Genomic DNA, 25941 nt, shown 5'->3' with positions numbered 1-25941 from the left:
CTTGGATGTGTGAGCCTCTCTGTGTTTCTGTCTGTAAGATTTGACCCTAGAAGTCTGTCCAAATGTAGTTTGACAAGTGAAATTAGTCCATAGGTGAGGTGCAAAACAAACAGCAATGTAATACTCTATCGATGTCTGTCCACTGAAAGGACTGTTTTTTGTTATAATAGTTGTCATTATGGAAAGGACCTTACAGAGAAATAAAATGCTTTTCTTTACCTTTCGCTTAATCCAGTCTGTTGTTGTTTCTAACCAATAGACAGTAAAAGCGACCTGTCAATCACATCGTAGCCCCGCCCCCTAAAGCATCCTCTGCTTTCTGGTTTATTGTATTCTAAATGGACCATCATGTACTAAATGAACATCATGCTGGATTGAAGAAGACTTGAAACTAGAGATTGAGACCATAAACTCATGTTTACAATGTTTACAATGTAGGGTCATCTTCTCATAGACTTCTATACAATCAGAGAGGAGTCACCCCCTGGTGGCCAGCAGAGAGAATGCCAGTTTAAGGCAGCTTTTCATTAACACTTCAGAACCAGAAGTAGCTGCCTGAAGTCTTTCTGAAAGAGAAGTCTCGTATGAAACCTCACGAGAGGGTTCGGGCTCATCCACATTGTCGAAATCTGCTAAATATTCAGCCCTGACATTGAAAATCTTTCACATAACACTAAGCTATGCTTTCTTTACTCAATAGACTCCAACACAAAACACACTTACCGGCTCTCGAGCTCTCACGTTTCCACTATGGTCTTCCAGCAACAAGTCACCACTCGGGATCTGGATCAGCAGGATCAAGACTCTGACTTCTGACCATAGTTATTGTCTGTTTATTGGAGGTCCCGACTAAAACTTTACATTAAATCAGCCTTAGGAGTGCATACGGTATACATAATGTTGCAACATTAATATTAATGTAGGTTCTATGCTCTGCAGGACATTTATGGGTAATAAGTACAAGGATGAATAAGCTTGTGCCAAATAAGTTAGCACAACAAGGTTAGATAGTGCTTCTACGAGTTGGGGGATCATTTTTTGTTCTTGTTTCTATCAGCATGTATACACTGATCAGCTGTAACGTTATGACCACCCGTCATAATATTGAGCAGGTCCAGGACAGCCCTGACCCGGCGAGACATGGAGTCCACCAGAACTGTGAAGGAATGCAGTGTTATCTGGCACCGAGCTGCAGGAGCAGATCCTTAAATCCTGTAAGTTGCAAGGTGGGCCACCATGGTTCGGACTTGTTTGTCCAGCACATCCTCGATCAGATTGAGATCGTGAGAATTTGGAGGCCAATTCAACACCTCAAATCCGTTGTTGTTCCTCCATTCCTGAACCATACTGTATGTAAGTACACTATATTGCCAAAAGTATTCACTCCCCCATCCAAATAATTGCAACCAGGTGTTCCAATAACTTCCATGGCCACAGGTGTATAAAAGCAGCACCTAGGCATGCAGACTGTTTCTACAAACAGTGAAAGAATGGGTCACTCTCAGGAGCTCAGTGAGTTCCAGCGTGGTACTGTGATAGGATGCCACCTGTGCAACAAGTCCAGTCGTGAAATGTCCTCACTCCTAAATATTCCACAGTCAACTGTCAGTGGGTTTATAACAAAGTGGAAGAGATTGGGAACGACAGCAACTCAACAAGAAGTGGTAGACCACGTAAAATGATGGAGCGGGGTCAGCGGATGCTGAGGCACATAGTGCACAGAGGTCACCAACTTTCTGCAGAGTCAATCACTACAGACCTCCAAACTTCATGTGGCCTTCAGATTAGCTCAAGAACAGTGTAGAGAGCTTCATGGAATGGGTTTCCATGGTGATCAGCTGCATCCAAGCCATACATCAGCAAGTGCAATGCAAAGCGTTGGATGCAGTGGTGTAAAGCACGCCGCCACTGGACTCTAGATCAGTGGAGACGCGTTCTCTGGAGGGACGAATCACGCTTCTCCATCTGGCAATCTGATGGAGGAGTCTGGGTTTGGCGGTTGCCAGGACAACGGTACTTGTCTGACTGCATTGTGCCACATGTAAAGTTTGGTGGACAGGGGGATATATGTATATATATATATATATATATATATATATATATATATATATATATATATATATATATGTATACACACACATATACACACACATATACACTCACTGGCCACTTTATTAGGTACACCTTGCTAGTACCGGGTTGAACCCCCTTTTGCCTTCAGAACTGCCTTAATCCTTCGTGGCATAGATTCAACAACTACTGGAAACATTCCTCAGAGAGTTTGGTCCATATTGACATGATAGCATCACGCAGTTGCTGCAGATTTGACGGCTGCACATCCATGATGCGAATCTCCCGTTCCACCACATCCCAAAGGTGCTCTATTGGATTGAGATCTGGTGACTGTGGAGGCCATTTGAGTACAGTGAACTCATTGTCATGTTCAAGAAACCAGTCTGAGATGATTGGCGCTTTATGACATGGCGCGTTATCCTGCTGGAAGTAGCCATCAGAAGATGGGTACACTGTGGTCATAAAGGGATGGACATGGTCAGCAACAATACTCAGGTAGGCTGTGGCGTTGACAAGATGCTCAATTGGTACTAATGGGCCCAAAGTGTGCCAAGAAAATATCCCCCACACCATTACACCACCACCAGCAGCCTGAACCGTTGATACAAGGCAGGATGGATCCATGCTTTCATGTTGTTGACGCCAAATTCTGACCCTACCATCCGCATGTCGCAGCAGAAATCGAGACTCATCAGACCAGGCAACGTTTTTCTAATCTTCTATTGTCCAATTTTGGTGAGCCTGTGCGAATTGTAGCCTCAGTTTCCTGTTCATAGCTGACAGGAGTGGCACCCGGTCAGAGGCGATTCTAGAGTCTGTTGGGGCCCCAAGCAAAATTTTCAGTGGGGCCCTTCTGACTAAACAATAACAATAATATACTTACTGTTAATCTTATGCTTATCATTATCTGCTCCACTTACCACTTTCTTTCTTTTTTCTTCATCTTTTTTTTTTCTTCCTCTTCTCACTGCCAGATGGATAACTCCTCTTCATTTTCCATCAGCTTCTTTTCCATAGCAGTCCACAGGTTGACGTGAGGTGGATTGATTGACATGGGGCCCCGTTCGGGAGGTTTCAAGATGTCAATGCAAATCGCCCATTGTTGTTGTTGTTTATTTACACTTTATTTTTATGAGGAGGTCGGTTGAAAAAAAAAGTATCTTTTTTAATTCTGTCTTCCATTGTGGTCTTTAGCGGCAGCGGCGGCGGCGGGGGGGGGGGGGGGGGGGGGCGGTCATCAAATTGATTTTTTAAACATTCATAAAACAGCCCTCGGGCCGAGTCTCGGGGGCCCCCTGGCAACTCGGGGCCCCAAGCAGTTGCCTGCCTTGCCTGTTCACAAACAGCGCCTCTGCACCCGGTGAGGTCTTCTGCTGCTGTAGCCCATCCGCCTCAAGGTTCCACGTGTTGTGCGTTCAGAGATGCTCTTCTGCATACCTCGGCTGTAACGAGGGGTTATTTGAGTTACTGTTGTCTTTCTATCAGCTCGAACCAGTCTGGCCATTCTCCTCTGACCTCTGGCATCAACAAGGCATTTGCGCCCACAGAACTGCCGCTCACTGGATATTTTCTCTTTTTCGGACCATTCTCTGTAAACCCTAGAGATGGTTGTGCGTGAAAATCCCAGTAGATCAGCAGTTTCTGAAATACTCAGACCAGCCCGTCTGGCACCAACAACCATGCCACGATCAAAGTCATCTAAATCACCTTTCTTCCCCATTCTGATGCTCGGTTTGAACTGTAGCAGATCGTCTTGACCATGTCTACATGCCTAAATGCATTGAGTTGCTGCCATGTGATTGGCTGATTAGAAATTTGCTTTAACGAGCAGTATGACAGGTGCACCTAATAAAGTGGCCGTGTATATATATATATATATATATATATATATATATATATATACACGGCCACTTTGTGTATATATATATATATATATATATATATATATATATATATATATACACACAAACATACATATGAAAAGGTCATAGTAGGGGGCGTCAGTCATAATATGATATGAAAAAAAAGAGCCATAGTACAGTATGTCATAAAGGTCATAGTATTGTACGTTATAAAATGACTTGATAAAATGACAAGATTGTGACTTGTGATTGTAGTTTTGGTTGAAGTCTTACTGATCGTGTAACATTGTGCATCAGATCAAGGACACAACGTGTGAATGACATAGCCTTTATTAAAACTTTACATGAATTAATTCATCACATTAAATACTATCGTGGTTGCTCGTCGCCTCTTCATACTACATACTAGTTAATACTAGTACTGTATATGCTTTTATGCTTTTACTTTATTTACTACACTATTACTATATTTGGATTTCCCTTTGATAATCCAATATCAGCCTTAGGAACGGTAAGCGTACATTGTTGAAAAATTCATATTAATGCACAGTCTATGCTCTGTGGAACAGTTGTGTAATAAGTTTAAGCATTTGTTAGCTTGTGCTAAAAAAACAAAATAACCATATGAAGAAAAAAATTCAGAAAGCTAACAATGGCAGCTGTTGAAGCAAAGTGCAATTGTTGGAGTATTACAACTCACTGAATAGCATCAAACTGGTTAATAATGCGGATTAAAGGTGTGTTCACGCCACGCTCAGCTGTTGTTATTGGCAGGATCAGCAGTGTAACCACTACTGCTGCTTTGTGTGTTGTGAAGTCCTGGTTACGCCGGGAATCAAACGGTCATCACCCAGAGGTGCTGTGTGAATGTCATTCAGATGGATTCACTGGATCTACCTGGACACGGCTGGTTTCCTGCAGCCGTAGTGTGAACACACCTCGGGGGGCTCTGGGGGACTCACTCAGAAAATACTTCTTTTTTGTTCATGTTTGCAATCAGTCATCTTTTCTTCTCTTTTTTTTTTAAACACAAAAATACCACGGCAGCCATTGCCATGGCACAGTAAGCAGCATAATATTCCATCTTTGTCCAAACACAATTTATAAAAAGGAGTGAGGATGAGAAGACCATATTTGCCAGCAGGAGGCTACAGTATATATATGTAGTAATCATGTTGTAAAAGCTGATTTCAGAAATGAGAGAAGTAGGTTATATATACCGTATGTACGTTTCACGCGGTGGCACGGACAGAGTTCAGAAATGCAGAACCTGGCCCACCAGAGTTCCTGCTCTTTGCACTGACTTAAAGCCTGTCACATCTGGTTGGTCACACTGCACAGCACCAGCGTGGCCTGGCCGACAGACGACTGGCTGCCGTAGAGTGTGCTCGACTCGCTCATGGCGGTGAGCGTGTTGGAAGGGAGTGGACCCACCCCTCCTGACACCTGGCTCCCCCATGGCCTCCACTCTGGTCTGGCCCTCTGATTCTGCGGGCTGATGCTGTCGTTTCCCAGGACGGGCCCCTTCCCCTCATACGTCCCCTTGACCAATCCATTCAGCATGGCGGCGGCAGAGGTCTGGTCCAGGTGCTCTGCTGAGACCAGAGGCTGCCGGTCCTCCTCTTCCGAGATGGCGAACACCGGCACGCTGACGTGGTCGCCCTCGCCCGAGAACTCGCGTCTCTTTCCGACCTGGCCACCCTCCATCTGACACTGGGTGTAGGAAGAAGAGCCGGGGCTGGGTTCTGAGGGAGAGCCCTCGGCATGAGGAACCTCGGAGGCCACCATCGGGTCCGCCGGCCCGGAGAGCAGGCCAAAGCAAGGCCCCGTGAAGCGCAGGCGCCGCATGTTGCTGGTGGAGTTGAGACGCCGCTGCCTCTGGGCGGCCTGCGACAGAGGGTAGGAGGCGTTGCTGAGGGCCGAGTCAGAGATGGTGCTGTTGTCCGCCGTGGCGTCCAGGTGAACGTCTGAGAAGACTCTCCTGCCGTTTTCACCTCTGCAGTCAGCTACCAAACCTGATGGAGCCTGGAATGATATGAGGGTTTAAAACTTAAGAAATTAGAATTAGAAAGAAAGGGGGGGGGGGAGTCCAAACACTGGTCCACTTTGAGGTCATGACATCATCCAGAGGCACTCGGTGAATTTCTAGCAAGTCACATGAAAATTTGTAAAACGTCATGTTTTGTCAGGTCTGTCTGCAAGACGATAAGCAAACACCTCTTAAAATGATTGTTTTCTGAATGGAGTCTGGAGTGTTCGGAGGTGGGTTATGCTAACGTTCTAGCTGCTCAGTAAGCATTTCAAATAATAATCTCTGGATCAGGGTGAGGTACTATTGGACCACAGACTGTATGATTTGTCTCCGTTTTGGATTCAGTGATGACAGGAAGAGAATCTCAATGCCGATTGGCTTTCGTGTCACGTGAACCATGCACCATGTGACTTTTTAACACCTAAATATAATTTTTAATGTCATATTACCCCTATGCTTTATTATTAGTTAAACATCCATCCATCCATCCATCCATCGTCTACAACTTATCCTGTATTCAGGGTCGCGGGGGGGCTGGAGGCGATCCCAGCTGTCATTGGGCGAAGGCGGGTTACACCTGGACAGGACGCCAGTCCATCGCAGGGCCGACATGTAGAGACAGACAACCATTCACGCTCACATTCACACCTACGGGCAATTTAGAGTCACCAATGAACCTATCCCCTAGTTAAACATATCTGCAATAAAAAAAATGTCTTAATGACATAGATGTGGTACATTTAAACTAACCATTCTGCATCCCCAATACAAAAACAAGAGTATACCTGGACGTGCCCATCTAAAGATGTGGGTGGAAAATGAGGAAATTCCCATCCCTTTACATACATACCTACTCCCCATCCGAGTGGTGTACACTCCAGGGGGAAAGAATTGTGTGGCAGGCTTAATCTCTCACAGAGACCCGTCCCACAACGAGTCCCACATTTGTAAAATGTTGTGGGACATGTTTGGGGAAAGAATGCACAAGGCACTCCTCATCATCTTCACATGCAATAAATGGTCCTGAGTATGAAAGGGATGAATAATGGTGTAGTACTGACGCTGTCCACCAGCTTGGTGAAGGGACTGTTGGAGTTCCAGCTGCACCACTTCTTATGCAGCTGCGGCAGCGGAGGGAGGAAGTCCTGGAAGGTGCGTACGCTCCAGGCTCTCGGTCTGGTACAGCCACCGTTGCCATCCTTGGCAGACCTGGAACCAGCTGGTGAGGCGGTGGAGTTGGGTGAGGGCCAGTCCCCTGCAGGGCTGGGACCGGTGTCGCTGTGCCGCTGAAACCTCTCCCGCTGCTAAGAGACACGGATTGCATGTTGGTCTATGGTCTGTATACGCTGCTCGATCACAGCAACCATCACAGTATAACAACAAGTTAAATGTCAGGGATGTCAGTCTGTCCATTCAGGAAGCACGAGTCATTGTGATTTCACCTGCTCTGGTGTAAATGAAAGTGACAGCAGGTTCAATGGAAGCAAAAACAAGACAACCCCCCAAAAAGAGAATGGTTTTGATGTGTGGAGACTCACCAGACTGCAGCTGCTGATGAATTAGGATTTTCTTTGTTAAAGTTTGTTTATCAGGTTATTGTTCCAGCTGGGCGACTGAGTAGGCTCCATGGTAGAGGTTAATGTCCATCTTTGTTTTTTTATACTTGAACATCCCAGCCAGAGAGCCAACAGCCTTAATGCCTTAAAAATGTGCACATTAATTCCACAAATGAATCATCTCGTGTTATCGTCGTAGTTTTGAAAGCTCTTACATACAGTATGTAGAAGTAGTACAATCTAACTTTTTATTGCGTAATATAATAATAAACTTTTTAATAAACATACTACTAACATGTTTTGTTTTGGGTTTTTTTTAATGTCAGTTAATGGTATAGTGAGTGATGACATTTTTATGTCATGCAATTATTTTCTATGACACTATTCTATGATGATGACATTTTTGGGGGGCCCTTTTGCTTTTTATTGAGAGAGGACATGGTGAGAGTGAAAGGGGGGAGGAGGGGGACGACATGCAGAAAGGCCCGCCGGTCGGATTCGAACCTGAGGCTGCTGCAGTGAGGACTTAGCCTCGGTACTTGGGGCGCCATCTCTTCCACTGAGCTACCTGGCGCTATCCCCACTATAGGTGTTTTTACACAGATACATAATGACGGAAAAGAAAGCCCTCAATAAGCGGCGATCGCACCGTTTCTACTGAACTTCTGTTTGTGGCCCGTGTAAACGGAGACAGCGTCGTGTTACACGTGGAAACGGAGACGCTATCCTGTTACACGTGTAAACGGAGACGCTATCCTGTTACACGTGTAAACGGAGACTCCGTCGCATTACACGTGTAAACGGAGACAGCGTCGTGTTACACGTGTAAATGGAGACGCTATCCTGTTACACGTGGAAACGGAGACTCCGTCGCATTACACGTGTAAACGGAGACAGCGTCGTGTTACACGTGTAAATGGAGACGCTATCCTGTTACACGTGGAAACGGAGACTCCGTCGCATTACACGTGTAAACGGAGACAGCGTCGTGTTACACGTGTAAATGGAGACGCTATCTTGTTACACGTGTAAACAGAGAGTCCGTCGCGTTTACACGTGAACACGACACTGTCTCCGTTTCCACGTGTAATGCGACGGAGTCTCCGTTTCCACGTGTAACAGGACGGCGTCTCCGTTTCCACGTGTAATGCAACGGAGTCTCCGTTTCCACGTGTAACAGGACGGCGTCTCTGTTTCCACGTGTAATGCGACGGAGTCTCCGTTTCCACGTGTAACAGGACGGAGTCTCCGTTTAACAGGACGGCGTCTCCGTTTCCACGTGTAACAGGACGGAGTCTCCGTTTAACAGGACGGCATCTCCGTTTCCACGTGTAACAGGACGGAGTCTCCGTTTACACGTGTAACAGGACGGCGTCTCCGTTTCCACGTGTAACAGGACGGAGTCTCCGTTTCCATGTGTAACAGGACGGCGTCTCCGTTTCCACATGTAACAGGACGGCGTCTCCGTTTACATGTGTAACAGGACGGCGTCTCCGTTTCCACGTGTAACAGGACGGAGTCTCCGTTTACACGTGTAACAGGACGGCGTCTCCGTTTCCACATGTAACAGGACGGCGTCTCCGTTTACATGTGTAACAGGACGGCGTCTCCGTTTAACAGGACGCCGTCTCCGTTTCCACGTGTAACAGGACGGAGTCTCCGTTTCCATGTGTAACAGGACGGAGTCTCCGTTTACACGTGTAACACAACGGTGGCAGCGCTAGTGTGACGTATTAAAGGTGCTATTGACAAAATTTATAACATCCAGCCACTAGATGTCGCACTCACACACCCCCCTTCCATTGCATTCACGTCACAACACAGCTGTTGCACAAAGCGCATGCGTCCTCAATGGGTTGCCAGTTCGTTAAACAACCTGCGTTTTCATGGTAGACTGGAGTGACACTCAGACTGACTCAGTCATGTCAAGTGATGAATTCATTTTGCAACATGAAGCTCTACATTTGGGTTACTTTGTTACTTCGGACTGGTACGGGAACGCCGCCCGCTTACTGTCAAACTCCATTTTTCTGTTTTTCCTGGCAACCCCAAAGACTCTTGACCCCTGACGTGCAGAGATACCACGCAGAGATACCACGTGATATCACACGTCTTTTTTCTTTTCGGACCAGTCAACATTTTTTTAAATTATTAATTCACAATCAAAAACATTTTTTCATTTCATTTTTCTCATGAGTGATACTTTGATTCTGCACCTTTCTAAAAGCTCTATGGATGTATTTTTTGTAATTATTCGTTTCAGTAAAAATGTTAACAATATGACCTTTGAATAAGCGCCAGAAGTACGATTCCCCCTTTCGCGCCGAAACAAAAAATACAGGTGAACCGTTATTCTAACATGTCCTTATGGTAGTGATATTAGGAACTGCTGATTGCACCTGCTGCATTTCCTCCCAGCACCTGAACGTCTCCCTGCAGACTGTGTTGTGTGCTACATGAAAGGATTAACAAGGAGGAACAGTGCTGATGAGCTTGGCCCGCTCCGTCACACAAGCAGCCAGCCGAGCGCTTGTGGCTCATGTTCTCAATCTCAAATCATCATTTATTAAGTAAAGCTGTGAAGAGAACAGCAGGTGCTTTGGAAGGATTTCGGTCATTTATGATGTTGTGTTTGCACACACCTCTTACTGTTGCTCTTGCTGAGCTGTATTTACAGGTGCAAAGACATGATTTAAGAGGACCCTTCATTTGGAGCTTGTATAGCTCATATTTGCTTCAGCAACCAGACGAGGCTAGTTGACAAGTTAGATGTGCAAAGGCCAAGTTCTCCTTCCTGATCAGTCAGCTGCTGTTGATCGGGGGAGGGGGAGGTTTTAGGGGTTGCAACCATCAGACAGAGAACGAGTCCAGATAATCCTTTACACAGAATCACTAGCGGCTAGCTTTGTCTAGACAAGAATTAGCTAGGGCTTTAAATAAAATGTTCTTTTGGCCACTAAAGCCTCAAGAACACAATGGCAACTTTTAGGTTTGACACACGAGGTGAGAAATTGGCCACCCGACATTGTCGCTTTATGCCGTGGCTCTGAAGGTGAGACCCTTAAGGGGTGTCTGGAGGAGCTTGAAATCCACCAGAAAAAGAGAAACTCTCGACTTAAGGCTCTTGAATTTAGGGCAGCGAGGAATGTACAAGACCATTTTGATCCGGACTTCCCTTGATCCAGGTTTTAAAGTCTTTTCATTCCTTTATTGTAACTAAATTGAAGCTTCTTTGCAACAAAATGTTATCAAATGGGGGGTCCACATGTTTGGAGGATTGTGGTCTTAAAAGTGCCACGCTAACCTGAAAGTTCACCTAGCACTGATGCTGCGAAGATGAATTTGGTATTTTTCAGTAGCATTTCTCAAACGTTATTTACATGGACGTCTGCATCTAGGACACACACACACATACACACACACAGGCAGACCACACACTGTGTGGTATAGCATGCATTGCACACAAACACACACACAAATGGAGCTGGGAATCTGGCTCTGTAGATAATACTCCATTAGCCTAGGCTGCAGAAAAGCTTGCCAGTCCTTCAAAAAGCTGCCAGATCTGTGTTATGCCAACTCTTATTCCAAGAGAATACAAAGAGAGTGAAAGAGAGTGGAGGAAAAAAAAGAAGCTTGCTTGAACCATTTCTCATTCCTAAACACTTCTTCCATCTTCCAATTATCCCCATTTCCCATTTATGTCCTCGTAGTTTTCATAGTTTTCGACTGAACCATGCGTACGCCAATAAAACGGTGTCAGTCTTATTAGGAACACAATTCAAAGCAATGAACGCCCCGTCACCTCTGATGATCATTGGTTCAGGGGATCAGCGAGGCGATGGCCTGAGACCACTGAGACTGGGAGCATTTTTCACAAAAAAAAATGTACGGCCCCCTGTAAAGCGTCAATGCTACTTTCAAATAAAACTTTTGTTGAGATATTTCAGTCCCACCGACTCACCGACCATCCACTGAACCACATGCTAGCATGAAGTTTTTAGGGCTTAATGTTTCTCTTTGAAGTGAAGTTCCTTCCCAACTCGGAAGTGTAGAGACAACTGTATCGGCATGGAACGCAGCCTTACCGTGTGAGGGGAGAAGGGTAGCCTGCTTGGACAAGTGGCTGAAGATGCAATGAAGACTTCGTCCGCACCGAGGTCCAGTTCAGTTAGACCGCTGCAGGAAAGGTCCACCTCTGCACTCGGGGAGCTGTCGCCGCCAGCACTGACTGCAGAAGTAGAACAATATTGAAATATGTTTAGAACATTGATGACGAGGCCTTTTTTGTTTTATATTTTGATAACTGTAATGCTTTACCATAATGGTAGTACAGAGCAGATTCATTCAACATTGTATATTACAGCTCCATTGATGTGTAATTCACGCAGACACTGAACATTGAATTCAGGCCGCCTGCTTCTTGGAGGAAGGACCGTTTGCCACTCAGAAAAGCAGCAGAGCTTATGATGCTGTACGGCAATTTAAATGCTTCAATGAAACAACATGCAGACTTGGCTAATCACAACTCTTGTTTATAAGCTATGTGTTTTGGTGTAAACTCCTTACACCGTGACTGGAACACACAGAGAGGGAGACTGTACTCCCCTGTTGTTCAAACTACTCCCAGGCTGCTTTGTGGGTTAAATGCCACAACCCACAAATCTCTCAGCCTGGGTTCAGGCCCACTGAGAGGGAGAGAAGCCTTTGGATTGTTCCAGGATCAAGCCTGTGTGCTGCTGCACAACTAATGCAACGTTCCTTTCCATTGAAAACTCTATGGAGCCACCCGGGGTCCACAGAGGGGTCCTTAGTCTGTTTTAATTTAAAGTTAATCTTACGGCATATTTCTAGCACAATAGCGATGTGGTGCCTGTGGCGTGTGAGTGCAAATCTTTCAGAGGAAAACTTCTGGAGGGAAAGGAGCACTTTCTGAAACAGTACTGGCAGTTTGAAATGAAATAAAAGAAGAACTGAGTGGTTAACATGAGCAGAGATAAGCACCATCCAAACAGGTCACAGCAATTGAGGCACATTGCTAAAATCCCAGGCCGTCACTTTTAAATGACTCAACCTTTATCAGATCATTGCTTTGCCGGGGAAATAAATGAGTTGTATTTGTATTCCTGAAGGAATTATTATAACATATTTTCAGGAAATTATATAATTCTTTATCATACCTAAAATGATTATAGTCAAACGTCTTAATATGTTGTGAAAATCGAAATCAATATAAGTGACACCTTGGCACGAGGTCATACAGTATGTATGAGTTTACAAGGGAGAGCAAGGAAATCAGCATGAATCAGTTTAGAAACCCATCCCCGGTGTGTGTGCCTGTGTGTGTCGACCTGTGTGTGGCAGGCTGTCGTTGTTGTTGTCGTGCTCGGTCCGGGTGGCTTCCAGGTTGGCTTGATTCTCAGCCATCAGCTGCAGCTCGCTGACCTCAGCGGCGGTGTTCTGGACGCCCTCTGGCACCTACAACGCCGGCACACAGCAGAACGCCATTCGCTTTATCCATGGGGCTTCAGCGTGACAAAGACATGGTAAGTGCAGGTGTATAAGGTTCTCATATAAGGCTCTGGTGTCCTCATGGCACCCTTTTCTGGCTGAGGAGCAGCTGCAGGGCACTGGAGAGCGTTCCATTTTCATCAAAAGAAAAGTGCTCAGAGCCATTTCTTTAATGGTTCTGACAATATCTTGACGGATATCACCGCTGATGTGTGATAGACGAGCATCGCCCCCTTGTATTGGGACTAAACCATGAGCACATGAGGATGACTGCACAGCAAGATGGCAAGATAGACTGGTTAGCTGTCTGTCTCTACATGTCTCCCTGTGATAGACTGGTTACCTGTCTGTCTCTACATGTTAGCTCTGTGGTAGACCAGCAACCTTCGCCCAATGTCAGCTGGGATCGGAATGTACTTTTGTTGACTCCGTCTTTTAATAAATCACCGTTGATCATGTTTAATATTGGTTAAACATCAGCTATAAAAGTACTAAGATGTAATTGTTAGACACAACTAGCAGAGATAATGAGAGTGAACAAGCTTCAACGTTATTCATACACAGCCTTCAGGGAGTCATTAGCCAAAATATTCCTCCTCTGAGAGAATCCTAGGAATCAATGTGAAGAGTGAAGTGTCTACCTGACAAGGGAAAAGAAAATAGGTAAAGGAGGAGAGAGGGTAAGGTCCCCGTTGTGAAAATAAAATATATGTGTATCAAATTTCAAACAATACTTGAGCGTACTTGCACTAATCATCAGTATACTTTGTGTGTTAATGCTTAGTTTGGCATTTTGGAGCAACTCATTTTGTACTTAGTGTATTTTAGTTTAATTTATATTGTAGAAAAGCACAATTTGAAGTGTATTTAGTGTACTTTTATGTGCTAAAATGGAAAAACTTCAAGTGTACTTGGCCGTGTATGCATTGAAATGCTTCATTACTGAAATTAAAGTTTATATTACAAGTATATAAAAAATTTATTGAGTGTCTTACTAATGTATAAGCAATATACCTTTAGTATATTCTTGCTGTCATAATAGTATGCGCAATTATACTTCTGGCTTATTACAATTAATTAATAAAATGTTAAATATTCTTCTAGTGCATTGTTCCAATAGCCTACTTATTTAGAGAGGGCATTTAAAAATATACAGAAAAAAATATTTAACAACAAAGTATTAAACATAAGTATAACTTTAGAAATGACACAACTTTCACTATGTTGATGTTCCTACAATATATTTAGAGGTGTATTATAGTACAATTATTGCGTTAAAGGTGTTGATATATTTCCAGATTGTACATTTCCTTGTAAGTATATTAGCAATATAATATTGAAAATGTAATTCTATTTTAAATACACTACAGTGCATTAAGTTTTCACCTGGGATGGGGAGAAGACAAAGATGAGAAGATGAGAAGACAGTCTGTGGGCAGAAAGAGTGAGTAGACAGCAGTGTCCGTACCTCAGAGTGGCTGGATGCGCAGGAGCCGGATCTTTTTGGACACAGTTTGGGTCTGGAAAATATACAGTACCACAGCCATTCACTTTATAATTACAGACACATCCAAAAAAAATGCTTTTCTGAATGTCCCCTATTTTTCCACTCCTGGCAGAGCTCCCCCAAGAATAAAGATCCCTGAGGTTTTCACAATGTGACCAGAAATGTAAAAATGGACACTATTCCATACAACTCTACTGCAAATGGAGCCTTTTGACATCATAACCACCTCACTCAACATGTAATCGCTCCAACATACCCGTGGCCATTTCCCCTCATAGTTGCTCTGTTGTGGTGCTAGTTGATGGAGCAGGATGCGCCATGGTCTTGCATTCACACATGCCACAACTGGAGCAGTTCACATCGTGGTTGTTACTGAGATGTTGTCCCTGTCAGGATGCACCGCCGTTGCACTCATTGGTTTTTTCACTGCCAATAGCTCCGTCCAGCGCGTTTTTTTCACAGACATACTGGTGGCTATTAATATTAGATCATTTCACAACTGAGAAAATGACTAATATCACTTGCCGATTCTTACCCTGCTTTTCAGTCCCAATCTTTAGTCCACATGAACCGATGAAGCATGCAGAAATGTAAGCACCCTCTTATTAAAAATTACTCTCACAGCTGAATGAGTTCATTCCCAGCCGCTGGTCAACTGAGGGCAACCCCTGCTGTGACTTTCATCCACCTTTGGCTGTTTTCTGACCAGAGGGGACCTTGGGAGTTACTGCTGCTTTAAACTCGCGAGGTCTTGCCTTGCTCGGCAGGCTAGTTGTTTTTCAATGAGTTCTGTCAACTCATTTAAATTAATAGGGAACAACTGAACAAGGGGAAAAAACAGCTACCGAGGCTGCCGTTTCATGGTGATGCATTTCCTAGCATCGGAATAACTCTTGTTGTTCTTGTTAATTACAAGATTCATTTTATGGAACACGTGTTTCCATTTTCCCTGTCATTAATAGTGAGCACCTGTGGAGTTATTGTGCCTCATGGATGAGTTGGAGACATTGAAATGGACACAAATTATATTAAATGGGTTTTTCTCACAACAAGGCCGACGCAAATCGAAACCTTCCTGGATTTTTAATCTATCTGGACTATGAGTAAAACGGCCTGTAAGACGGCTCGTCAGAACAGATAGTATTACAAACCTCCAAACGTAACCCGTCAGCCTGTGTTCATTGTCCCCTGGGATGGACAAGAGGGAACAGCTTGTAAATTACACCTTTTGATTGTCTGACAATGCTATCGGTACCAAACTCACATTGAGTTTTAATTCTCCTCAATGTCCCCTTTCCCCCGCCCATTCACTTTCATGGCGCTTCTGTGTTATTGTGTGCTGGAATTGATGCCAGGTGCTGTACCTTGAATGCCCCGCTGTCTATGGTGTGAATGCTCCACATCAAGGAAGCCGCACAGTTGCAGCCAAACCCAACTAATCACCAAGGGTCACCACATCAGGGACTGACGCTTCCAGCTGAGTCAACATAACAAAGTGGTGACTGTGTGTGTGTGTGTGTGTGTGTACATCTGTGTGTGTGAGAGAGAGTGTGTGCATTTACTGTTGGACCAGCCCATTTTCATTCATGGGAGAAATCAAAGATAATCATTTTGTCAGAAGAATATTCACTAAGGTTAAATTGGGTTCAGGTTTCGAAAAAGGAAGAAAACCAAAATGATAACAGTCTAAAGGTTTTATCTGAGAAAATCACACTCTTAAGAGTCTTTGCTGGCTGCTAATGTTGTTGAGACATTTCAATCTGAACCATAATGTCCACCTGCTGATTACACTAGAGAATGTAAGGGGCTCATCCAAGGCACTATGATTCATCATTGTTTCATACAAGTTGGCATTGCATAAAACATTTTAAAAAAAAAATACAACTATGTGGCAATCCATCATATCTCCACGGGGTTGATAATCATGAATCACGACTAAACAAAACAGTTTTTAACTTTAAGCGACTGACCTTTTAAAGTGAAACCAGTATTTTAACATTTAATGACTGACTGCAGGTTATGTCGAGAATATGTAGATCATTATTGGCAAAAAAAAGTCAATGAATCAACTGTATTTGAGCTGACATGAAGACAACTAGATTCTTGTCGCTCTATCTATTTGTCTGTGCTCATTTTCATCGTATTACCTGAAAACGATGCAGAGGGCACTTGTAAGTATCATTGTGAAGAAGGCCGCTCCACTCACAGCAGCCAGCAAAGTGTCTACCTTGCTGGCTGTGGGAGCAGAGGCGCGGCGGTCCCCCACCGGCTCCGTCAGGTTGTGGTAGTGGAAGAGAAGAGCGAAGCCGCGGCCCCAGTGGGTGGTGGTGATGAGCTCCATGATGACCTCAACCATCTCCTGACTGGAGCCGAAAACCAGCTGGCTGCTGGGAGGCCGGTTGGACCCACAGAACCTGGAGGAGAAGGTGATGAGGTCTGAGATGTAGAGTACATCATGGGGGCAGGCATCGAGCACCGAGTGCTGGGTTTCGGGGTTCACAGCTAGAGTGTCAGTGGAGTGTGGCGAGGCCAAGGTGGTCTCCTCCACAACTGTGCTCGGGCTAACACTGGGGCTGAGGTCTTCCCTGAGGTGAGACGAGGAGGCGGAGTTGATATTCTTGTCTCCTGGAGGCACAGCACCAGGTAGGAGGGGGAGAGAGGGGGGAGGTGGCAAAGATAGTCCAGAGGAGGCATCCGTGGATCTTTTGGCAGAATTTGAGACTTTGGCGATCTCCATCTTTGTGGACTGTTCCTGGACCACTACTTGTTTGACCTCGCCATCTTCGGAGGACTGCTTCGTCTTTGTGGCGTCCCCCACACTCTGAAGCATGGGCTCTTTAGGTCCTGATGAAGTCTTATCCGCCACTAAGCTGCCAGGAGTGAAGGTCACCTCTTCCTCTTCAAAATTAGAGATGGCAGAGTACTGTGGAGCGGAGTCATGGCTCTCAAACACGTCAAAGTCAAATATTTCCAGAATGAGCTGGTAATCAGCGGGCACAAAGAACTGCCAAACGCAGTGTGTCCCAGAAGAGTAGTTGTAGGGGAAGCCCGGGGACAGAATGAGGCCTTGGACATCCACCACATCCACCTTGGCACCACAGTCAAAGTATACCTGCAATAGGAATCACATTAACTTAGTTGTATCATTCAACCTGCTTTTAAAAAGGCATTATAACCAAAACATTTCACACTGAGATTTATTCCAGGTACAGGATTCCTGCAGCTCTGGCGGTAGTACTGCCAAGGTAAGGGCTTTTGAAGATCATGTTATTCTTCGATGTTGACCAGTATTATATTACACTCTGCCTAAATTCTAAGATGAGTCATGTCTTAATAGCCACTACGTGATTATGTTCTCTGTGCCAAAAGCACCAACAAGGTAACAACAACAAGGTACCTATCAGCAAATAATACACTCGACTTGTGGTCCGATTACTCGCTGACATAAACCAGCTTGAAACTGAACTATTCAACCCTGCTGTTCTGCCTTTATATCAAAGTCTGTGTTTTTGCCTGCTTGGGTAACCCAGGGGAGGGTATTTCTTCAAACATGCTGGCTGTAATTCATCCCAGGTGTGTGGGGGACCTGAATCTAAGCGGAGGCAGATGTGTGGCTGGGCCAGGGAGCTGAGGACCAGACCTTTGTAGGGGGCCTGTGTGTTTATGAGCTTTCCTTTTGGCCTCGGTTCTGGACTGTGGGAATGACCCAGACTGGCAGACCCCCATGCCAGACAGGTAAGAAACCAACACCCGCGGGCGATACTTGTGCTCTGGACTAAGCTAAAAGCATACGAGATATAGGAAGAGAGAAAGAGGGCAACGGGGACATAAGAAAAGCTAGAGTCTACTGGAGCCAGACAGTCACTTTGATTGCTCCATGGACCATCTATTGACATCTGAATGCATTTATCAAAGGCATTCCACGGTCAGTAGATTCGGTAGCAAAATCTACATGCAATTTTAATAATGACTGGAAGAGAGGACCACTTTCTAGGCCCTCCGGTCTTCACGATCAAACCAAAAGCCCTCTCCATAGTTGATACAGCTGACAGCCTCCCAGCCAGGCAACAGCATATAACATGGGGGTCACAGAGGGCAAGGAGGGCAGCAGGAAAAACGGAAGAAAACTCACCATCTACCCCCAAACCATGAAGGTCCATCGACAAGTTGTCCACAGCCGAACTCTCTCCTGACCTATTTGATACACCATGATCAATTCAAGTAACCGTTTTGCTGGTTACTACAGTACAAGCCATAGGCTGTATAGTCAGAGACACTGGACTGTTAGGGACATGACATTAACAGTTTGCTCACTCTGCTTTATATTTAAAAAAAACATGCTAAATTGAATATATATTTAACTACCACCATCCTGATGTAAATTTTGATCATTAAATGCCTTTAAGATGGTTGTATTTTAGGTTTTGTCTCCCGGTCTGACATTTGGAAGCAATTACTTTGGCACATGGCATGGTACACTTGCATTACCTACACACTCACTAGAAATGAATGCACTACAGCAAAGAATTACACGGTTGACATTTGAACAGACCAATGCCATTCCTGCTGAGGCTGAAGAGAGTAAGCTGATTTGGGGTTCGCAGTGATTTCAGCGAGGTTGCGCAATGAACCACATCACAATATGGGGGCTTAACAGGGGGAAGAGAAGTACAGCGTGTCCCCTTTTAGGACAAGAATGACCAGTGGTGAGAGAATGTATGTTTGCTCATAATGTTGCATTGCTGGCCTTTCCTCAAACGTCCCTTAAAGACACGTTTCACTCATTTCTCACAGTTCTTCCAGCCAATTCAACTTTTAAAAAAGGTATGAAAGAGAAGTAGATGTTGCAAATAATGCTGATTTATGAATTACACGTCCCTTGTATGCAGCGAAATCTTGCATCTGATGAAAGGGAATTGTGTCACCTCTCCCACCCAGACGAGGCGGCCGGGAGGTCCCAAGCAACCCCGGGATGTGCATGCTAGACTACACATGAAAGGGCCCCAAAGTGCCACAGTGTCGAATAGAAATGGGACATTCTTATAATGCCAAACATCTTGGTTCTGTTACATCACAGGCCGCTCCACTGGCAGGTCGCTAATTATTCAAGGATGCCTTTTCTCATGGCGAAACAATGGGGCGCAGTGCCGTTTTGGTGAGCCACTCCACCAACTGGGAGGGCAGATCATATTTTAATGAAGTGATGCTAAGAAGTACGAGGCAAGCTGAAAGTTTACATAAGAGCCGGCTGGTCATTATGCCCCAGTTGTGCCACTGACAGGAGCTTCCCTGGACAGAAGTAGATCAACTGAGCACATAATTGTCTGAAATGACTTGTTCAGTGAAACATCAGAACAGCTGCTGTCATTACTGAGAGGCCCCTGAGATAATGGTATTGTTCTATCGTTTTCACTTTGCATCAATACATCTTAAAAAAAAAAAAAAACCTAGAAGGTGATTGAATCACGTTCCATGATGGAGTTTTGTCTAATAACAAAAAGGCAACTTTAAATTCATTTTGCTGATGTTGTGGAGCTGATTTGTTTGTATACTACAATTCTATTATCATTTTTTAAATAACTTCATATTTTATTAATTTTCATTTAAATATTATGTATTGTTAAAAAATATAATTGAAATCCAAAGGAAACTATTTTAACTACAATATTTTTCTATAAGAGGTTGGATTTGGTGTAAAATTAGTAAACAAACAAAAACAAAACATAGTACCATTCTTCCAGCTTGTATGTGAATCACTTTGAAACCTCTCTTTGTAGTATAAAGGGGAACAAGCCAAAAACAACACTACTTGTGTCAGTAAACTTTATTTTACAAAACAGAAGCCTGCAGTCTGACCTAACTGTTGGCTGTAACATGGATTTTTTTAAACCACCCAGGCTGACGACACCGCTGTGAAAACTCTGCAACACGAGCTGGCTTCTGCTGAAGTACTGTTAATACACACAAACACACACTCTGCCTCTCATGCACAAACAGCCGCGAACTGGCTCATAAACAGGCAGGCGGGCCCCTCAAAAGGGGGCAGGAATCCTCAGCAGCCCTGTTTACTGGAGGGGAAAAGTGACACTGCTTCACAGGGCTAGAGCTTGAGCAGCAGCAGCAGTCTGCTCAGGATGCTTTCCAATCATACTCAATTTTCTCAGGTCTGGAGCCATATCAACGCAGCACAGCTTTGAGGTTGTACAGTTTGTAATAGGCGCTAAATTAATTTTCCATTATTCTTAATTTAGTCAGAGGGTTTTTTAGATCTGCACGATACAAATCTGAGGAGAAATCGTATTAAAGAAAATACAGTCAAGGATGCAGCCTACTACATGTTAGAACAGACAAAAATGTGATTACTAAAGTAGAGAATGTAAGAATGCATGCTGTAAACAGGATGGGACTGAAACCGATCAGATAATAAAAGGAGCTTTTTGAGCTCGACAAGGAGTGCCACTAATTCAATTGGAATAAAAAGCACTTTTTCCTCAAATGTGCAACAGGACAGTGCTTGCAGGGTATGAAAGAATACATAAAAAACAATAACTACATATAATAATATATGAAGAAGCTCCTCTTTTTAGACAACAATGGTTTCCCATATATCAATCATGAACAGCGCCATGCAGCCAAAAAGCTTGAGACAAGTCAATATCAGCCAGATGCCCCGTTTGTGTTTTTCTATATAGAACAGCTGCCTGCAAATACAGAGATAGAAAAACCAGAAGCTCCTTGGGGTCATTTTCCACAGCTGTGAAAAGTGCTGATACTGGAGCCCAGGATTTATCACATATCTGCCCTGTGATGTCAGTGCCTCTGCTGATGGGCTCACGTCAGTGGCGGTCGTTCCAGCCAGGGTGAGTTTACAAACGACCGGTGTGGCGGCCTGATTAAGCCCAGGCATTTTTAGGGTCGCCCTTGTTGGCCACTGTCGAGCCGACTCAGCATATTTACACCCCCGTGTGCATCATGAGTGACTTATGAATAGGCCTCTTTGAGCCGTTGCATGTTTGATCAACAATTTATTTACAGAGCCATCGGTCACGTTAAAGTGGAACGCTGGGAACGATTCCCACTGTGGTCCACGAACTCGCACAGATATGTGACTGGGTGAGCGAAAGGACAGGCAGAAGCAGGCTTTCCATGTTTGTGGTGGGAAAACCTATTAACATATTTCCTCTAAAAAGAGCTCGCTGCTGCTGTGGTAGGTGTTAAAGCGAGTCTTTGGATCCCTGCGGTGAATCGTGACCTTATCTCCACAGTGTTTTCAACCAGTTTGGGGAAATCATTTCCAGATTGTGGGATGTGATCCAGTGAATGCATCCATGGTAATTAGTCTTTCAGCAGCGCCCATGGTGAGAAGTCCAATCATATAGGTTGGGCTGCACCATAGTGACAAAGAATCAGAATCAGAGACTGTAAGAAAGTGGATGTAGCCAGTTTTTAAAAGTTAGCTTCATAATTCAAAGTCAATTTTACACCTAAGGGTTAAAGTCATCTAGCTAATTGTATTGGTCGGGCATTAGGGCTGTTAGCAACAGTAACGGTAGCAAGGCTGCCGACCATCATGTACTAAATGAACATCATGCTGGATTGAAGAAGACTTGAAACTAGAGATTGAGACCATAAACTCATGTTTACAATGTTTGCTGAGATGGGGCGGCCGGTGGCGCAGTGGTTAGGGCAGCCGCCCCATGTACAGAGGCTCAACGTCCTCTCTCTCTCTCCCTGTTTCCACACTGTCTGAATAAAAATAATAAAAAGGCTTGAACGGCGCTCTAGCCGAAAAAAATAATCTTACAATGTTTACTGAGATAATACATCAAGAGAGAAGTAGAACCATTTTCTCATAGACTTCTAAACAACCAGACTTCTTTTTGTAAGCAGACGAGTCACCCCCTGATGGCCAGCAGAGAGAATGCCAGTGTGAGGCACTTAGGAATTGGCTTCACTTTTCAGAACCAGAGGTTGGTCTAAATGGAGACCACAACATATCCAAGTGCAACATCTGCATCAAAATGGCCAGACAAGCTCAATTATTTACAATCATCTCTCCCAACACTGAACCGCTCATGTATTGGTATTACAGAACTAAGCATCTGATTATTCTTCTATTCTGAAGGTATTTCAAAAATCTGCAGACTTCTAACCATCTGGATGAAAAAATAAAACATTCTCTTTGCCGCACACGAAAGAGTTTTAACTGGTTCCTCAAGTTGCAAAGTTGTTTCCTATCAAGGAAACACCAGAAAAATGTGAATGTGTTGTTTTTTTTTGAAAATATAAAGTAATAGAAACATCAATATACACAACCACGAGTGACAGTCAAATGTCAAACAGCTCGAGAACAGGCAGAACAAATATGATTTCCAGCTACCATCTTTGTTTTGGTCGGTCTAACTTTGCAGCAGATGGATTTTTTTCTGCAACACAAAGGAGGATAGCTTTCACTCACTCGGGCTTTGCATCCCATCTCCTCTCAAATCCAATGCAGTGATATGTTTATCTGTTGACAGATTGTGTGTATCAGATTGTCAGATAATTCATGGGAGGAGTAAGCAAAAATCACAGTTCACTGGAGACCTACAACTCGGTTCAATTAGTGATGAATGTCCCCTCTTTCTATCGTAAAGACAGACGAGCGGAGCAACAAAACAAAGATCAAATGCACTCTGCCTCGTCCACAGCACTGAATTGTGGACTGACAGATTAGGATGCCTCCCATTTTTTCAGAGGGGAATAGAATAGATTCCGAGCTTGTTTATGCTGTTCCAAAAATCAACTTAATACAAAAGGGGAGCGGAGGACAAAGACATCATTTACCGTGCCCTCTCAGGCAGATAATTGCAAAGATAGTGAGCACCCTATGCACACAGGAACTAAAGCATGAGACGTTGACAATTCAATATACCATGGGCTTTTGTTGTCTAGTTCCAAGAACTGTGCTGCTGAGCCGCCATTCTCCATCGGTGGAAGAGGATGACTCTTGACAGGTGGAAGCTTCTCCTAGCTGACAATGTGTCCTAGAGGAGATCGTTCAGTGTCAAGGGGGATCCTTCTGGGATTTAACACTCGCAGCTGTCCCATATGGGGACAAAAAAATGAGACAAAAAAAAGGACATGGGACTGGAAGTTTTGGATAATTTGCTTCAAAATTATTTTTAGAAAGCACATCAAATATGAAACACATCCCTTTCCATTTAAGAACATTGCTTATTTCCGCTCTCACAATACAATATTGTCACAGTTTAACTATCACTGTTTACTCAGCAATGAAACATCACATATGTTTTCTAAAAGAGCAAAAAGCAAGGACCACCCCTGCAGCTGTCTGTGTACACATGACTATTCCAGGAGGCTGAAAATGTATATCCTGTCATCTGTAGTCACACATGTAGTTAGTGCCAGTATCCATAGCAACCAAATTATAGAGTGACACTTCAGGTATGGCGTCAAAACAAATGTTAAACCTCAACCAATCAACTCTAAAGCACCCATGCACGCTTGCTTTGACTTCATCAATCATAGCTGAATGCAAATCATGCCTGAGGAGCAGCTCCTGAATGTCAGTTTTCCTGGAGACAAACTCTTGACCGTGAGCTCCTCACATATCAAGGCAAAGCTTTGGGGATTTGCCTCAATAAGTATGAAAAGTAAAACACAGGGTTTACACGCTCTCAATGTGGTTCTCATTTCAGCAGCTTGGACTCTGCGTGCCATTCTCTGACTCCTAAAGAGCAGCAACATTGAAACAGCCTGCAGCCCATCAAACATCCCACTGGAGATTTGTTACACGAGGTTTGGGAATTTTAAAAGTATAGCCGCAAAAACTTTAATATATATATTTTTGGGAAAAGCAAATGTAGACAGGAGTAAATGATTCGTTTTAATCGTTACAGTGTTTTTTTTGTTTTTTTCGAGATTTCAGTTTGTAATTGTCCGATAAGCACATGGGATACTTACTTTACAAAAACAAATAACGAAGCTGGACGTGAACGTCGCATTGCTCTATAAGCCACGTGAGGCGGAAGCTGGATGTTATGGACAGGCACCGTTTCAACTCCCAACCTGACAACAGATCACATTTGTTTATGCAATATATTTGGTTTCCCACACAACCCTCACCATGTCAGAGGCCTGCGCTTTGAGAAGGCAATGTTCGCCTACGAACTATTCTGTTGCCAACCAGAACGTACGCAAAACCCAATAGTAAAAACTGTACATTTGAAAGTCAAACGCTGTCTGCCAAACTTTTCTCTGCTCTCATGCTTGAACTTGGACGGTTTTTGAAGCAGAGTGGTCTTGTGATAAAGTCGGCAGAAGTGCTTTCCATAAAAAATAAACATTTACAGTAGGCAATTAAAATGTCAACTTGTTTTTTAATTTGGCTCAACACGTAGCCTGCCGCGTCCTAACTCCTCCGACGTGGTTTGGGTTGAAAGAACTACATTTACATTTAAAATGCAGCTGACACAAGTGTTTCTTCGTGTTTCACGTGTGAGCCGAATTGAATGTTGACACGTATTTGTAATCTTCTTTAAATAACTTGCTTGAATTCCCCTCGAGATGCAAACACTTTCAAATATAAAGATTTACGAACGGCGTCCGTGGCGTTGCTTCTCTCCATGCGTGTGAGCACGGCACTCAAGCGGGGCTGGAGGTGAAGCTGCTGAATAATTGTCAAGTTTATTGTCAACAAATGCCAACTTACTTTCTGTGCAACGCATCCCATCACGAAGAGTAGATATGTGGCGGTGACAACATGCGCCCCAAGCGACGTAACGCAACTCATTTTCCTCTGAATTGTTCCTTTTTGAATGCGACGCACACTGACTGCACCGTGTCCCGCTCCTCTGCTTCCCTCATTCACCTGAAGTGTCGGGAGCGCGCTTCCATCGCTCATGGGCGACCTCGGACACAGGACCAGACCCCTGTTTAAAAACGAGCCTAGACTTGACTTTAACACTTCCATGTCATGTTTTAAAATATTTTTAAACTTAATAATATTATTGTAGATTGTATGCAATTTCTCATTCCCGTAAACATAATTTGGTCGAGTTATTATATTTCTATTCCTCAAATCCATTCCTTTTTCCATTCTAGTCTAGCAGATGGAGAGAAGTAAAATGTTTTTGTTATGCTTTCCTTATGCCTTATGTGATTATTATATATATATATATATATATATATAATAAGGAAAATGTCTAGCATCGTATTGCTTACGTTTTGAGTTGCAGGAAAACGAAATAATTGTGATGTGTTGTTTTAAGATCTTTGATCAGTTTTGTGTCCGACAAAGTGTCTACCTCAACACTACCACTAGATGGCACCAAAGTAAGCCTTTTCAATAAAAATGATTTAGACGTGGCCTTCTAGGCCCAACTGTGTGAGTCTCTC

General features: G+C 43.9%; 1 protein-coding gene across 2 annotated transcripts; it reads right to left on the bottom strand.

Annotated features, from left to right (window-relative positions):
- Positions 1-4267: 4267 nt before the first annotated feature.
- Positions 4268-25376, bottom strand: LOC311022856 (uncharacterized protein). 2 transcript variants are annotated; one of them, XM_084024427.1, is made up of 7 exons: positions 25256-25376; positions 16689-17653; positions 14503-14554; positions 12875-13001; positions 11612-11754; positions 7029-7271; positions 4268-5960 (listed from the first exon to the last, which is right to left on the bottom strand). In XM_084024427.1, the coding sequence occupies exons 1-7, from the start codon at positions 25334-25336 to the stop codon at positions 5250-5252; spliced, it is 2322 nt and encodes a 773-aa protein (XP_083880553.1). In that variant the 5' UTR covers positions 25337-25376; the 3' UTR covers positions 4268-5249. The 2 variants fall into 2 exon arrangements, with proteins under 2 accessions (XP_083880553.1, XP_083880554.1); XM_084024428.1 differs by having other exon boundaries at positions 7029-7268.
- Between the last annotated feature and the right edge of the window lie 565 nt (positions 25377-25941).

The sequence above is a fragment of the Eutrigla gurnardus genome, assembly GCF_963514095.1.
Source record: "Eutrigla gurnardus genome assembly, chromosome: 13".
NCBI classification, from domain to species: Eukaryota; Metazoa; Chordata; class Actinopteri; order Perciformes; family Triglidae; genus Eutrigla; species Eutrigla gurnardus.
Note: the sequence above shows the minus strand (reverse complement) of the source record. Positions and strands in the feature narration are given on the sequence as shown.